This window comes from Ctenopharyngodon idella, chromosome 15 (genome assembly GCF_019924925.1).
Source record: "Ctenopharyngodon idella isolate HZGC_01 chromosome 15, HZGC01, whole genome shotgun sequence".
Classification (NCBI taxonomy): domain Eukaryota; kingdom Metazoa; phylum Chordata; class Actinopteri; order Cypriniformes; family Xenocyprididae; genus Ctenopharyngodon; species Ctenopharyngodon idella.
In genome coordinates, this window is record NC_067234.1 from 18,216,524 (window position 1) to 18,230,372 (window position 13,849).

Below are 13,849 nucleotides of genomic sequence, written 5' to 3' on the forward strand. Positions count from 1 at the left end.
TCTTTGCCATGAGGTGCCATGTTGAACTTCCAGTGACCGGTATGAGAGAGTGAGAGCGATAACACCAAATTTAACACACCTGCTCCCCATTTACACCTGAGACCTTGTAACACTAACGAGTCACATGACACCGGGGAGAGAAAATGGCTAATTGGACCCAATTTGGACATTTTCACTTAGGGGTGTACTCATTTTTGTGGCCAGCTGTTTAGACATTAATGGCTGTATGTTGAGTTATTTTGAGGGGACAGCACATTTACACTGTTATACAAGCTGTAAACTCACTACTTTACACTGTAGCAAAGTGTCATTTCTTCAGTGTTGTCACATGAAAAGTAAAAATATTTACAAAATGAAATATTTACAAAAATGTGAGGGGTGTACTCTCTTCTGTGAGATACTGTAAATGTTCAATAAACATTAAATCTCAGCACATATAATTAACACTCCTTCATCTTCTCTCTTTTAATTTTCACTGTATTTACTTTTTGTTCTAAAATCATCTGAGCTCATTGTGTTCTCAGAGATTACATAAAGCATGACATGAATTTGAGGGAGTAACTGTGAAATACAGTGTAGAGGTGTAAACTGGAGGTAAATGGGTGATGATCTGGAGGAATAGAGATATTCAATGTCCTAATGTACAAAGTAAGATCTAGAGCCTACAGCATTGAGATTATGTTAATGAGCTTAATAGGACATTGAATATCTCTATTGATTTCACCACATTCCAATTCAGTTTATAAGATGCCAGATGAGAACAAACATGACACAATTATAAGTTTAATTACAAGACTTAATACATTATATGTAATGAGGAACATGTGGGTCCTGTGAAGCAAATGGCCTCCTGTATGAGTGCATCAGCAGCAGTATGTGGCAATGCTTGTCATTATATCTCCTCTCCTGCTCTGAGACCAGAGTCAATAACAAACTACAGACACTTGAACTACAATTCAAACTTTGTCATTGTTCTCTACAGATTGAGAGATTGTAGTGTCACAGCTAATGGTTATGCTGCTCTGGCTTCAGCTCTGAGATCAAACCCCTCACACCTGAGAGAACTGGACGTGTCTGGGAATAAACTTGGACAATCAGAAGTGAAGTTGCTCTCTGATATGAAGCATGATCCACATTATAAACTGAAGAGATTATACTATTGTGAGTATATTTTTATTTAAAGCCTTTAAATTGACCCAAGTTCAGTAACGGGACTCATGTGTGCAACTGGATAATATAAGATAATAATTCAGCCCCACTTTAGTCTATGTAAACTGTTTTAAAAAGAGTTTAATTCTGTGATGTGAATATTATCTATGAATATATGAATGATCACCTGATGTGATGTGACAGCAGTAATGTCTCATACTCATTTGTGACTGTCTGTGAGTTTTATTGTAGGACTCTCAGTATTTAGACGTCAGTCCAGTTTCCTCAGGATCAGCTGATGGTGAACAAGGAGCTACAGAGACTGAAAACACAGAGACACACAACGATCACTGTCATAGTCTTCACACTTCACACCAGTTTCTTTTTTGGTGGGTCTGTTTTTTTGTACTACATACTGTATATAATCAGATTTACATTATTACAGGATCTGAACTTACTGTATATTTTTAAGACTCAATTTTACACATAAAAATAAGTGCAATATGAAGTTGTTTTGGATTCGGTAGATAATGCACTGCTTGATCACAATGTAGATGGTGTAAGACTGTATAATCTACAAGAGTGTGACAAAAGTGACAAAACTACAACTAGAACATTGTAATGAACAAACCACATACACAGTGTAATTAAGAGATTTGAGTAAGGTAGACAGCTTTGTTTATTATAATTGGAAAATGTGATTCTTTTATCAATATAACTTTTTTTTTTTTTTTTTTTTTTTTTACATGTAAAACGTTTTTCTAAATTTAAAAGTTTTAATTTGAGAAATCTAATGCCTGACTACAGAAGATATGTGTTTACCAGCAGAGGTTGACAATGCAAATGCCTTCACTGAACATTTACGGGCTCAGCGCTCAGTCAGGCCAGTGGTTCAAATTTTCACTGCCCCCACAATAAAAATAAATAAATAAATAAAGTAAAAAAATAAAATAAATAAAAAGAAAAGAAAAGAAAATGAAATGGGCCTATAAAATAAGCCTACTTATTGTTTTCATTGTTTTTATACATGTAACCTTAATAAATTTACATTTACATTTACATTTATTCATTTGGCAGACGCTTTTATCCAAAGCGACTTACAAGTGAGGAATACAACAAGCGAGTCGTCATGACGAGGCAAATAGACACAAAAAGTGCTCACAATACAAGTCTTAGGTAATGCTCAGAGTATCATAAGCTACAATAGAGAGGGGTTAGAGGAAGTGAAAGGATAGGTATAAAATTTAAAAAAAAAAATTTTATTAAGATGAGGTTAAGTGCTCACGAAAGAGATGAGTTTTCAGCTGTCTTTTGAATATTGCCAGGGATTCTGCATTCCGGATAAAGGCAGGAAGATCGTTCCACCAGCAAGGAACAGTGAACGAGAATGTCCTGGAGAGTGATTTCGTGCCTCTCTGTGATGGTACCACAAGCCTTCGCTCCTTTAATGATCGTAGGCTTCTGGTAGGAGTGTAGACTCATAAGAGTGAGTGGAAGTAGGAGGGTGCAGAGCCTGTGGCAGATCTGTAAGCAAGCGTCAACGCCTTGAATTTGATGCGAGCAGCAATTGGTAGCCAGTGAAGAGAGATGAAGAGAGGCGTGACATGGGCTCTTTTGGGCTCGTTGAAGACGAGACGTGCTGCAGCATTCTGAATCATTTGTAGAGGCCTGATTGTGCATGATGGCAGTCCAGCCAGAAGAGCATTGCAGTAATCAAGCCTAGAAATGACCAGGGCCTGGACCAGAAGTTGTGCTGCATGTTCTGTTAGAAAGGGCCTGATTTTCCTGATGTTGTATAGTGCAAATCTGCATGACCGAGTGGTCTTTGCAATGTGGTCTTTGAAGGTCAGTTGGTAATCAAGGATTACTCCAAGATTTCTGGCCGAATTTGATGGGGTAATAGAAGATGTGAAGATGTGTAATAAATAAGGTTGACACCAAAAACTACTAGATTAACTCACTTAAATTTTAAATATTGTAAGACAAGTAAACAGTAAGTAATAACATAGGAACAAATAATAGCACAAATAAATACAACAGAATAAACATAAATGAAATAAATGGTGCTTTTCAGGTTTGTATGTATGCTTAAACAGGAGATTTTCAGTTACAGAAATTTTAATCTAATGTATAACTATATAACTACAGATTAAATTTTATTAAAGTTAATCAGTCAAGAGCAGTTACAGATGCATAAATAATGTTTTGAAATGTTGAAAAAATAAAACGGTAAATACTGTTATTTGAAATTATTTAATATTTTAAGATACTTTAAATGTGAAATTAAACTCTCCAGGAGGTGGCAGCAAGTCACTGTTAATGAGCGAGTCATTGAGATTCATCGGATTCATTCAAATGGCTGATTAATTCAGGAAGCGTTGCTCAGAGACGCAAAACAATAGGTTGTTTGCAATCACGTGGTTCTGGTAACGCGTGAAATTCAGGTTAAGGGCAAGAAGTGAAAATTAGAATGGAGAAGATGGAGAAAAGTCCATACTGTGCTGGTTTAGAAAGGTATAAACAGAAAATCACAACATATGTTAGACGTGATCCTTATGTTATGAAGAGGAATGATTTTTCTACTGAATTAAAGGATTAGTCCACTTTCGAATAAAAATTTCCTGATAATTTACTCACCCCCATATCATCCAAGATGTCCATGTCCTTCTTTCTTCAGTCAAAAAGAAATTAAGGTTTTTGATGAAAACATTCCAGGATTATTCTCCTTATAGCGGACTTCAATGGACTCCAAACGGTTGAAGGTTAATTTCTTTTTGACTGAAGAAAGAAGGACATGGACATCTTGGATGTCATGAGGGTGAGTAAATTATCAGGAAAATTTTATTTGAAAGTGGACTAATCCTTTAAAAGACTTTCCTGCCATCAAGGCGGTAGATAAAAAGAATGTGAAGCTGTCGTCACGCCGTCGTCACGCCTTTCTGCTAGTGACATTAAGGGCAGTCTTTTGATTTTCTGTCGTGATTGTGAAAATTATTGCCATTGTAGGTCATTTATGCTGAATCGAGAATTGCAACAGGAGCTCACATCGTTCAGGGGAAAAAACTGGACGGTGTAATACAATTTCCGCCTTTTCGCAGTGTAAAAACACTAAGGGAAGCAGGTTGAGGAGGTGACGGAAAGATGCCGTATAGCAAATCTAATAATGTCACTGATTGAACCCCCTGCCTATCACTCAGTAAAATAATCACGCAGCTGAGTGTTTTTGAAAGTTTTGTATTTTGTTTGGTTTTGCGAGTATGACTCTCATTCAGCCACTTCAAAACTGTTCACGAGCTTCAATGGGTTTGATTTTAGTTTGTCATTTGCTGAAATAAATACAAAAAAATACAGTGTGTCGTGTCTGTCATAGACTGTAAAAAAGGGTGTCTGTCCGCTGAATGTGACCCTCTGATTCTCCTCCGTGGCCATATGGGAAAGTGCATATTTACAAAGACAACATTAAAACTAGAGTTACATTTACACCCTTCCAACAAAGAAATTGATCGACTTCTGTCAGCTTGTTGAACACATTTTGCTTTGGGGTTTTTTTGGACATTTTCTACCATATGATGGCTGAAGCAGCAGTGCATGACACTGTTTTCACGGTAACCAGATCAACATTAACAGAATTCTACAAAATTAATATCACATTGTAATCATGCTTATTTGGATAAAAATGCCGCTCATCATGTAATATTGGTTAGCATTAAATTATATAAATATAAAAGACATACAGGGATATTTTTGCCCCTTATCTTGAATTCTGGGGCATTTTAATAGAATTTTAAATCACGTAAGGGCATTAAGGACATTCATCAGAAAAACTGGGAATGTTGGACAATAAATATATAACAGAATATGCTTGACAGTAAACTGTTTTTGCAGTGTTGTCTTGTATTAATGTCCGTTAAAGCAAGACTATGTAAACAAAAAAACACAACCACTGTGTCCAAAAGTGGGAATTATGGGATAACAGACACAGCAATGCATCATGTTCTATAAGGTCATTATGTTTGTAGCTTAATCCAGGGGATTAAAACCTATATATTTCAGACCTAATGGAGTAATTTACTATTATTACTCCACTAGGTCTGAAATATATAATGTACGTTTTAATCCCCTGGATCACGCTATAAATGTGATGATCTTAACTATATTAATTATTAATTTATTAATTTACTATTAATAGTAAATATGTAAAGTTGCAAAAAATAGAAATACTCAATAAAGTAGGCTAACTACGTTACCTCAGATGTGTAATGGTTGGATTCCACAACTGATAACATAAAACAAAAAAAAACATATATAAAATAAGATTTTGGGTGCGCAAGATTTGATGGATTCTGTTGTCCAGCTGGCATTTTCACCCCAAAATGGTGGCAAAGGTTCGCTTTTTGGAGTCTATACTCTTTATCATTAATTCAGTTGTATCAGCTGTGTTCTATCCACCTTAATCCTACGCCCCATGACGCTTTGCGTGAATTATGGGTGTAACTTCTGTTAAGCTGTGAAAAGGTAATCAGTGAAAGGCTAACTCTATGACGTTTTTTTTATTATTTTTTTTTATAAACTGGGTACAATGAGATGACATTATTCTACTCAACCTGCAACCATCGAACATTAAAGTGTAAAAGCATCAACAAGGTACTTTGAACAGACCATGAATAATCCCAAAAGCACAATTCTTTCCACAGCAATAACAGACAGGTTAAATTTTACTGTAGTCTGTATTATGTAACATAAGCTACGTTGTCTTAATCAAAAATGTTCATTAAAGGGACAGTTCACCCAAAAATGAAAATTATGTCATCATTTACTCGCCCTCAAGTTGTTCCAAACCTGTAAAAAAATTCTTTGTTCTGTTGAACACAAAGGAAGATATTTTGAAGAAAGTTTGTAACCAGGCTGCTTTGGGGTGCCATTGACTTCTATAGTAAGAAAAAAAATACTATGGAAGTCAATTGTGCCCCAGAACTGTTCAGTTTCCCACATTCTTTACAATATCTTCCTTTGTGTTCAACATAATAAAAAAAAAAAAAAAAAAAATGTATACAGGTTTGGAACAGCCTGAGGGTGAGTAAATGATGACAGAATTTTCATTTTTGGGTGATCTATCCCTTTAACCTCAGCATTACGTGATACTATTTCAAAGTGATTTCCGTCATTTTGACAGTTAATAAATTTTATTTACCTGTGAAAACAAACCTGAAAAGAGACTTCAGAATTTGAGGAGAAAAACTAGATTAATGGGATATATCATAAATCAGAAGAACAGACCACAAATGTGCAGTATTTGTTGTCCTTTTTCGTACTATTACAGTGGAGTGCAAAGGGAAAAAAGAAAATGATAATGAGGAAAATAATGCAGCGACTGAAAAGAGTTCTTGCCATAGACATTCTTGTTATAACATGTCACATTAAAATACCAAGAGTTACGTTATTCTTGTGATGTCTGAAAATAAACCGTGAAGGAAAATTGACAGCTCATTCAGTCAAACTGTTGGAAAAGCTTTATGTGTAGGGCAACCTTGTAATTTGAAATTATTTGTTTCAGTCTTTTTGAATGGAAGTTCCCCAAACCGGAAGTGCAAACGCATAATTCAAAACGCTGTAGGCTTGTAAGGAAAAAATTGGATTAATTATCCTCGTTTTTGTTTGCTATTTAAGTTCCTCCCATTCACTCTGTCTTTGTCCGATCACCGTTACATTAAGTGGTGTTTTCCTATTGCCTGTCTGCCTGCTAGAGTTATTTTTATTAAACCTTGAGTGTTTTGAACTGGATCCTTCTGCCTTCGTCTTCCTGCCTGAACACAGTGTGACACGTATAATCAAGGCCGGCCCAAGCTTTTATGGGGCCCTAAGCAGAATTTTATTTGTGGGCCCCTCGGTTAAAATAACTTAAGACAAACAGCATCTTCTTATATAAAAAATAAATGTAAATGTACAAGATGGACAATATTAAATTAAATACTTAAATAATGACATAAAATTACCAGTTCAGATAGACCTGTAGGAAGATAACAATAATAAATGTATTAACATTAAAGAAAAGTTCACCCAAAAATGAAAATTCCTGAATGAATTTGTTTCTTCTGCTGAACTCAAAATTACATATTTTGTGTTCAGCAGAAGAAAGAAATTAATACAGGTTTGGAACAATATGAGAGTGAGTAAATAATGACAATTTTCATTTTTGGGTGAATTGTCCCTTTAAGGACAAGGGCAGTTTGTTTATTATTAGGCGGCTGTTACTTTAAGACCTGCACACATCTAAAATACAGACACGCATCCGATTTTCTCTCAACTGATTACTTTCAATTTAGACATAACCAACTGTGTTTATGTAAACCTTGTGTGTATTTGACAGTATTAGTGCAATCAGACGCGAAAGATAAAGTCCACTATTCTTAAACTAAATCCCCACTTTTACAAAGGTACATTGTTGAGAATGGCAGTAATGTAGTGCAGTTTGCTATTGTGCACGCAACAGCAGAGTCTGCATACTACACAACATATTTGCAAGCTGCTTGTATGGATGCAGTCAGTTTTGACCGCAATTTCTATATAAGAGAGGAGGAGCTTGACAAGATATAAACATTTAAACCTAGGATGGCTTGAGTGTGAGTAAATCATGGGATACATTTTTGGGTGAACTTTCACACATCTGTACCATTTGCTTCACATGCCGTACTGAATATGCTTTCAACAACATGTTATTTATCTATGAGTGTTTTCTAACATGTAACTATATCATGTTTGGTCTCATCTGACAGCTTATAAACTGCACTGAATGATGGTGAACTTAATAGGTATATTAAAGTATCCTAATGTACAATCTAGGTACTATTGCTGAAACATACATTGAGGAGAATATGTTTATGTACTTATCTTTTGGTTTCCTGTCAGTTGGTTTTGGTGTTGGTACCCCACTCATGTTTAACAATGATCTAGGAGAAAGTCTTTAATCCTGCCATTCCTGCAGACCGGTGCGTAACCTCATACTACAATAAAGGCTCTTCCAGCCTCTTCTGCACAGCAGTGCATTATTTTTTTACAGCTAAGTTTTTTCTATACAGTATGTTATGTAATTCTACTGTCTATTTAAACATGTAACTTAATAAATAACTTTGCCTCCTTTAAAAGCTTTGAGAATCTTTCCTTTTGCCACTGATAATGTTGAAAGCTAAAGTGATTGTAACTTTCATTATCTATACCTTCAGGTTAAATCCTATGTTTTCCTATCAGTTCTAAGAAAGACTTTTACGTTTAAAGAATAAGAGGTTAAATAAAGAATTACAACAACTTTAATGGAGTCAGATTAATTATATTGGAGTTAGATAAATAACTGAATTATGCATGTCATCCTTCAACTGCTTTTTGTTCTGATTATTGGTTCAAAATAGCAGCATAAGCTTTCAGACTCACACTTATATAATCAATGAATTGATTCATTCTTTAACTACCTGAAACAGTATAACTCTTGGTGTAATAATGCAGTATGCCCATATTAAGTTTGTATTAAATTTTCTTTTTCTTTTTTTTCTTTTCAATTTCCTTTTGAATCTACACAAACTTTAAAAACAAACCATTCCAGCTTCAGACCACAAGCTGTTAAATCACTAGAAAGCACTGTTTTGTAAGAAGATATAACAGGCATCTAACAAATAAACCATAAATAAGAAAAGCTTAATTTGTTTTCATAATTAGATAATATTATACAAATATAATATGTGCATTTAGGGTAATTGGGGTGGTTTCTTGGGTGTTGCTATGGGGCTGCTAGGGACTTTTGGGCAGTTGCTAGGGTATTCTGGATGGTTACAAGGGTGTTGCTATGCAGTTCTTAGGATGGTTGCTAGGTTGTTCAGGATGGTTGCTAGAGTGGTGCTATGCAGATGCTAGAACGTATTATCGCTTTGCTATCATGTTTCAGATAGATACCATGCTAGTTCATGGATAGATAAGAAATGTTAGAATGAGTTTAAATGAGTCTATATGGTTTAGAAATAGATAGATAGATAGATAGATAGATAGATAGATAGATAGATAGATAGATAGATAGATCATCATGTGTGCAGTTACGCTGCAAAACCATTAACAGTTATCAGTGTGGAAAAAAGGTTGATGGTCATCAAAAAAAAAAAAAAAACACTTGAAAGTTAAAAGTCGGCCTTACTTGTATTCTTTTTGTGGAATGAGCTTTTCAAAGCTTATCAAACTGTAAACAGAAGCAAAAACTATATATTGATGTAAGATCAGGTTTGTGTTAAACTCCATTTAAGGTCAAAGTGCAACAAAGTGTGCCCTAATTTTAAATGTTATCATTGGTCCTTTATCCTGCTTTCAATTACGAAATGGTTTGATCCTAGTTCACAGTCTTCATGGAAACAAATAGAAAAAGAGCGCATTTCACCAATTCGTTTGCAAGATTTTTTATTTTCAGGACTTTCACTCAGGAAGTGTTCCTTATATTATGGTCCTATACTTTCCTATACTCTCCAAATATTTAAAAAGATAGAAGCCTATTTTTCATCTAAAACTATATGGCACTCCCATACTCCTATTTGGCACAATTTGAATTTACTTTCTGGGGGACAACCTTTTGTGCAGCCTTCCTGGGCTATAAAAGGTATTCTAACGTTAAATGACAAAAAAGGAGAGGATTCAATCCTGGATTTTCGAGACTTAATTGAAAGATTTAACATTTCACATAACACTTTATTTTTATATTTTAAATTACGTGCCATGTTAAAAGGTACCTTGGGATAAAAATCTTCAAACTCACCCAGTGGTGAACTGGATTTGCAATGCACCAAGCACAGGAACTGTTTCATATTTTTATTTTTGCTTTTTAAATCTGTAGCGAATTAACTAAAATGGAAAATATTAATAATTATTCATAACTCATTATGATTATTAATTATGATTAATTATGAATATGTGAATCAGTTAATCAGATTAACTTGATGTAGCTACATTAAAATTAATATTACAATCAATTAACCTGTTCGTCCAGTGAACACTCAGTGTTAATTGTTTATTAATTTTAAGAAATGTTCATTTCCAGGTTATGGAAAAACAAGGGTAATAGTGGTCTAATAAGTTTTCTTTCTAGTATTACAAAATGTTCTGTATGTTTTCTCAATAATAAAAAACACTGAATTACAAAAAAAAAAAAACAAAGTGCAACAAAGTGGGGTTGACTAGGGCCAAAATAAAACCAAAAAGTCCAAAAGTAATGTAACCAATGTCACTGGTTCTACTTCTGCAATGACATCTTATAAAATGTCAGATTTAATTAATTTTGGACCAGTCACAGAAGACTAAGTGCGACTCTGGAGGAAAAAAGAAGGGAATAACCACTCAAAGGTAAGTAGTACCCATAGGAACCCATGTTTTTTTTTTTTTTTTTAATCTTTTAGATTTTTTTTCTTAGTAACTCTTTTCTTAGTAAAAAAAAAAACAGAAACACCATATAAACAACAGTATGTGTCTCAGTTCAGTTTCAGTGTATCAGTTCAATTTCACTGTCTCAGTTCGCATTCAAGAAAAAAAAAAATAATGAAGAGGGGTCACACGGGGAAAAAATTAAATGGTGTCCTTAGTCCATGAACAATCAATTTCTCAAAAGCACTCGCTTGACTTCTCTCACATCTTCGTCTCTCTAACGTTGTCTAGGGGCGGGACTAACCTCTAACCTCATCCAATTAGCGATCTCAGATTACTCTGACTAGTTTCAATTTCATAAAATAAAATTATTTTTGTATCAATTTCTCTTATCATTTGCATAACATTTTGAGTAATGTTGATGATAATCTTTTTCTACATATAAAGCATAATATTTTTTTTTTCAAGATTCTATTTTAACTTTTTCGTGACATAGGTTACACCCTCCTCTCCTGAATATATGCCGGTCCCTCTGCATGTAAGGGGCTGACTGGTCACAATAGGATCAGGACTTGAATTTCTGGTTGAAGATTCAGAGTCATCCAAGGAGGTAGTGAAAGCAGTACTGAGGCCTGTCAACAAGGACTGGATAACTAGGCTAAGAGGATGTCCCAACTGTGAGTACTGAAGTCATCTTGGAGGTGCTTGTGGCCTTAGAGAGCATCTTGGAACAAAACTCTCTTCTCTTGTATTTCTCCAGTACTTTAGTAAATCAGGTTAAGCTAAAGCTTGGAGACTAACCCCCAGTTTCACAGACAAGGCTTAAGCTAGTCCTAGACTAAAATGCATGTTTGAGCTGTTTTAACTAAAAGCAACTTGTACTGACAAATCTTAAAAAATGTCAGTGCCATCGTTTTGTCTCAAGAGTTTTTTTTTTATAGTGTACGTTTATAAAAGCTACTTAAATATCGTAATTGAACTAAGGCCTAATCCTGGCTTTGTCTAAGCCCTGTCTGTGAAACCAGGCCTAAATGAAATAAAATAAGTTTACATTTTTTAGATATTTATTTTTTATTTCAGTTAATGTTTATTTCATGTAATGAAGTTTTTTTTTTTTTTTATGGTTTTAGGTTTAGTTAACTATAATAACCCTTATACTTGTAAAATATATTGAATAATGTGTCAAATAATGTTCTTAGATACAGTAGTTTACTATGAATTAAATAGAAATTAAATGAAATTAAATACAGTTTATTGTGTAAACAAAATAACAATAATGACCAGGAAAAAATAATAATTATAAACCATCCCGAAATACACCGTGACTCTTATTCTGAAATATCTGCAGTCTGCGGTAGCAGACTGATGAGGGAAATAAAATATGCATTCTTACAACCATCTAAAACATATTACCATATAAACATTGTGTAGTGTAAACACTGCCGTAATTCATCAACATTAGCTTAGAAGCAATCGCTTAGCATAAATGTGCGCTATTCATTGATTGCGAAGCAGTCTGAACTTGAAGTGCTGCTGCTCGAGCCTGTAGAACACGCTTTTCCTGCGGTTAGATCAACACGTTACACTTCAAATGTGCGCATCTTCCACACAGGACAGCAGTCCTGACTGGATATCTTCCCAAATCGTCCCTCTCTATCATGTTCATCTTGTTTTTATTCATTGATGAAAATTTGAGTAGATTTTAGTCATTCAAAACGCATTTTTATTTAGTCATCGTCTCGTTTTCGTCCATGAAAAAATGCCGTTGACGAAAATTATGACAAATTATTCATCAGCAAAATTAACACTGCTCTGGTGCCATCATGTCTGCTGTTCACTACACCCTCTTGCACTTAAATATTTTACTTGTGGTTTCAAAATGTGTAAATCTATGTTTTTTCCTCCTGGCTTGCTCGCCACTTTTGTGTAACCAATGTCACCGGTTCTGCTTCTGCAATGTACACACGTATAAAATGTCAGATTTAAGATAATTTAAATTAATTTTAGACCAGTCACAGAAGACTAAGTGCGACTCTGGAGTAGTGTTAATTTCGTTAATGAAATCTGATGAAAAATGCTCATCAACAAAGTTTTTTCCTCGGACTAAGACGAGACGATGATTAGACGATAATAAGGCCATTAAACGATAACTGTGACTATATAAACATGCAATATTGTTGACGAAAAAAGACGAGACTAAAATGTAGTTAAAAGAATGAAAATTTTACCAAAATCTTTTTTATTTTTGTTGAAAAAAGTAGAGCCAAAACATTTCAGACTGCTGTACAAAACTAGGTGTGCGTTCATGTTTGCCGTTGCCAGATATCAAGGCCTCAGATCCCCCAAACAGAGTTTTTCTGTTAAACGGATACATGCTCGGCTTTTTGCTTTATGCAATCTGGCAACCATTCGCACACGCTCTCTGCGGAGGCGCCATGATCTGAAAACACCGACATACGGTACTATACAAGCTGGATTTCAGCAAGCGATCTCCATTTGAGGTATTCTGCTTAAATGAAAGTGTCATTCAGTCAGTCTGTGTTCAGTCATGGATCTCGACTGTATTGTTTGCGATTGTGATTGCTGATTGTACTTACGCAACCTCTGTGTGGAAATATGTATGGTCTTTTTTTTTCGTTGTTTTAACAGAGAAACATTAATACAACTTGAAATTATTAATATTTGAAAGTAGGTTTTTGTTTCACCAGTTTTCAGGGTGGGTGTACATCTAAAGTCTTTGGTGTTTATTTAGCTTAGGCTATAATTGATAGGCTTTAATAGGCTTTAATTTGTACACTAGATGAGGTAAAATAAACCATGCATATGAATCGATATTCTGTTGATTTGTGTTTATTAGTGAAAGAGCAACTTCTAATTAAATGTAAAAATACCATTGCAAAACAACAACAATCACTGCAATTAAAATTGTGCAAAATAATATTTTATAACATTTTAACCATTATGCAGTATGATGAAAATATGACGCAAAAATGTATAAGTTTCTATTGACTAAAACGAGACTTAAATTCTCACACATTTAGTTGACTAAAACTTGACTAAACAAAAACAGGACAAGGTTGACTAAATATGATAAAAACTAAAAGTTACATTTGACACAGGACTAAGACTAAGGACTAAAAAATAGCTGACGAAATTAACACTACTCTGGAGGAAAAAAGAAGGGAATAACCACTCAAAGGTAAGTATTACCCATAGGAACTGTAAATTCAGTGTCTCAGTTTGCAGTCAAGGAAAAAAAAAATAATGAAGAGGGATCACACAGAAAAAAAATAAATAGTGCCCTTAGTCCATG

At 34.5% G+C, this 13,849-nt stretch overlaps 1 protein-coding gene and 1 long non-coding RNA gene across 7 annotated transcripts in view; one reads left to right on the forward strand and one right to left on the reverse strand.

The window, feature by feature from the left end:
* LOC127495432 (uncharacterized) overlaps nt 1-1,148 on the reverse strand; it is an 89,386-nt gene extending 88,238 nt beyond the window's left edge. Inside the window, exon 1 of the long non-coding RNA XR_007925123.1 lies at nt 1,056-1,148. This is a non-coding gene — a long non-coding RNA (uncharacterized LOC127495432). The remainder of the gene's footprint in view (nt 1-1,055) is intronic.
* Nucleotides 1-8,291, forward strand: part of LOC127495418 (NACHT, LRR and PYD domains-containing protein 12-like) — a 107,100-nt gene extending 98,809 nt beyond the window's left edge. For 5 of the 6 annotated variants that reach the window (XM_051862260.1, XM_051862255.1, XM_051862256.1 and 2 more), the window contains one exon: nt 983-8,291. In XM_051862260.1, the coding sequence (XP_051718220.1) occupies nt 983-1,181 (199 nt within the window). In that variant the 3' untranslated portion in view covers nt 1,182-8,291. The remainder of the gene's footprint in view (nt 1-982) is intronic. The other variant, XM_051862254.1, reaches the window with a different exon arrangement.
* The last annotated feature ends 5,558 nt before the right edge of the window (nt 8,292-13,849 follow it).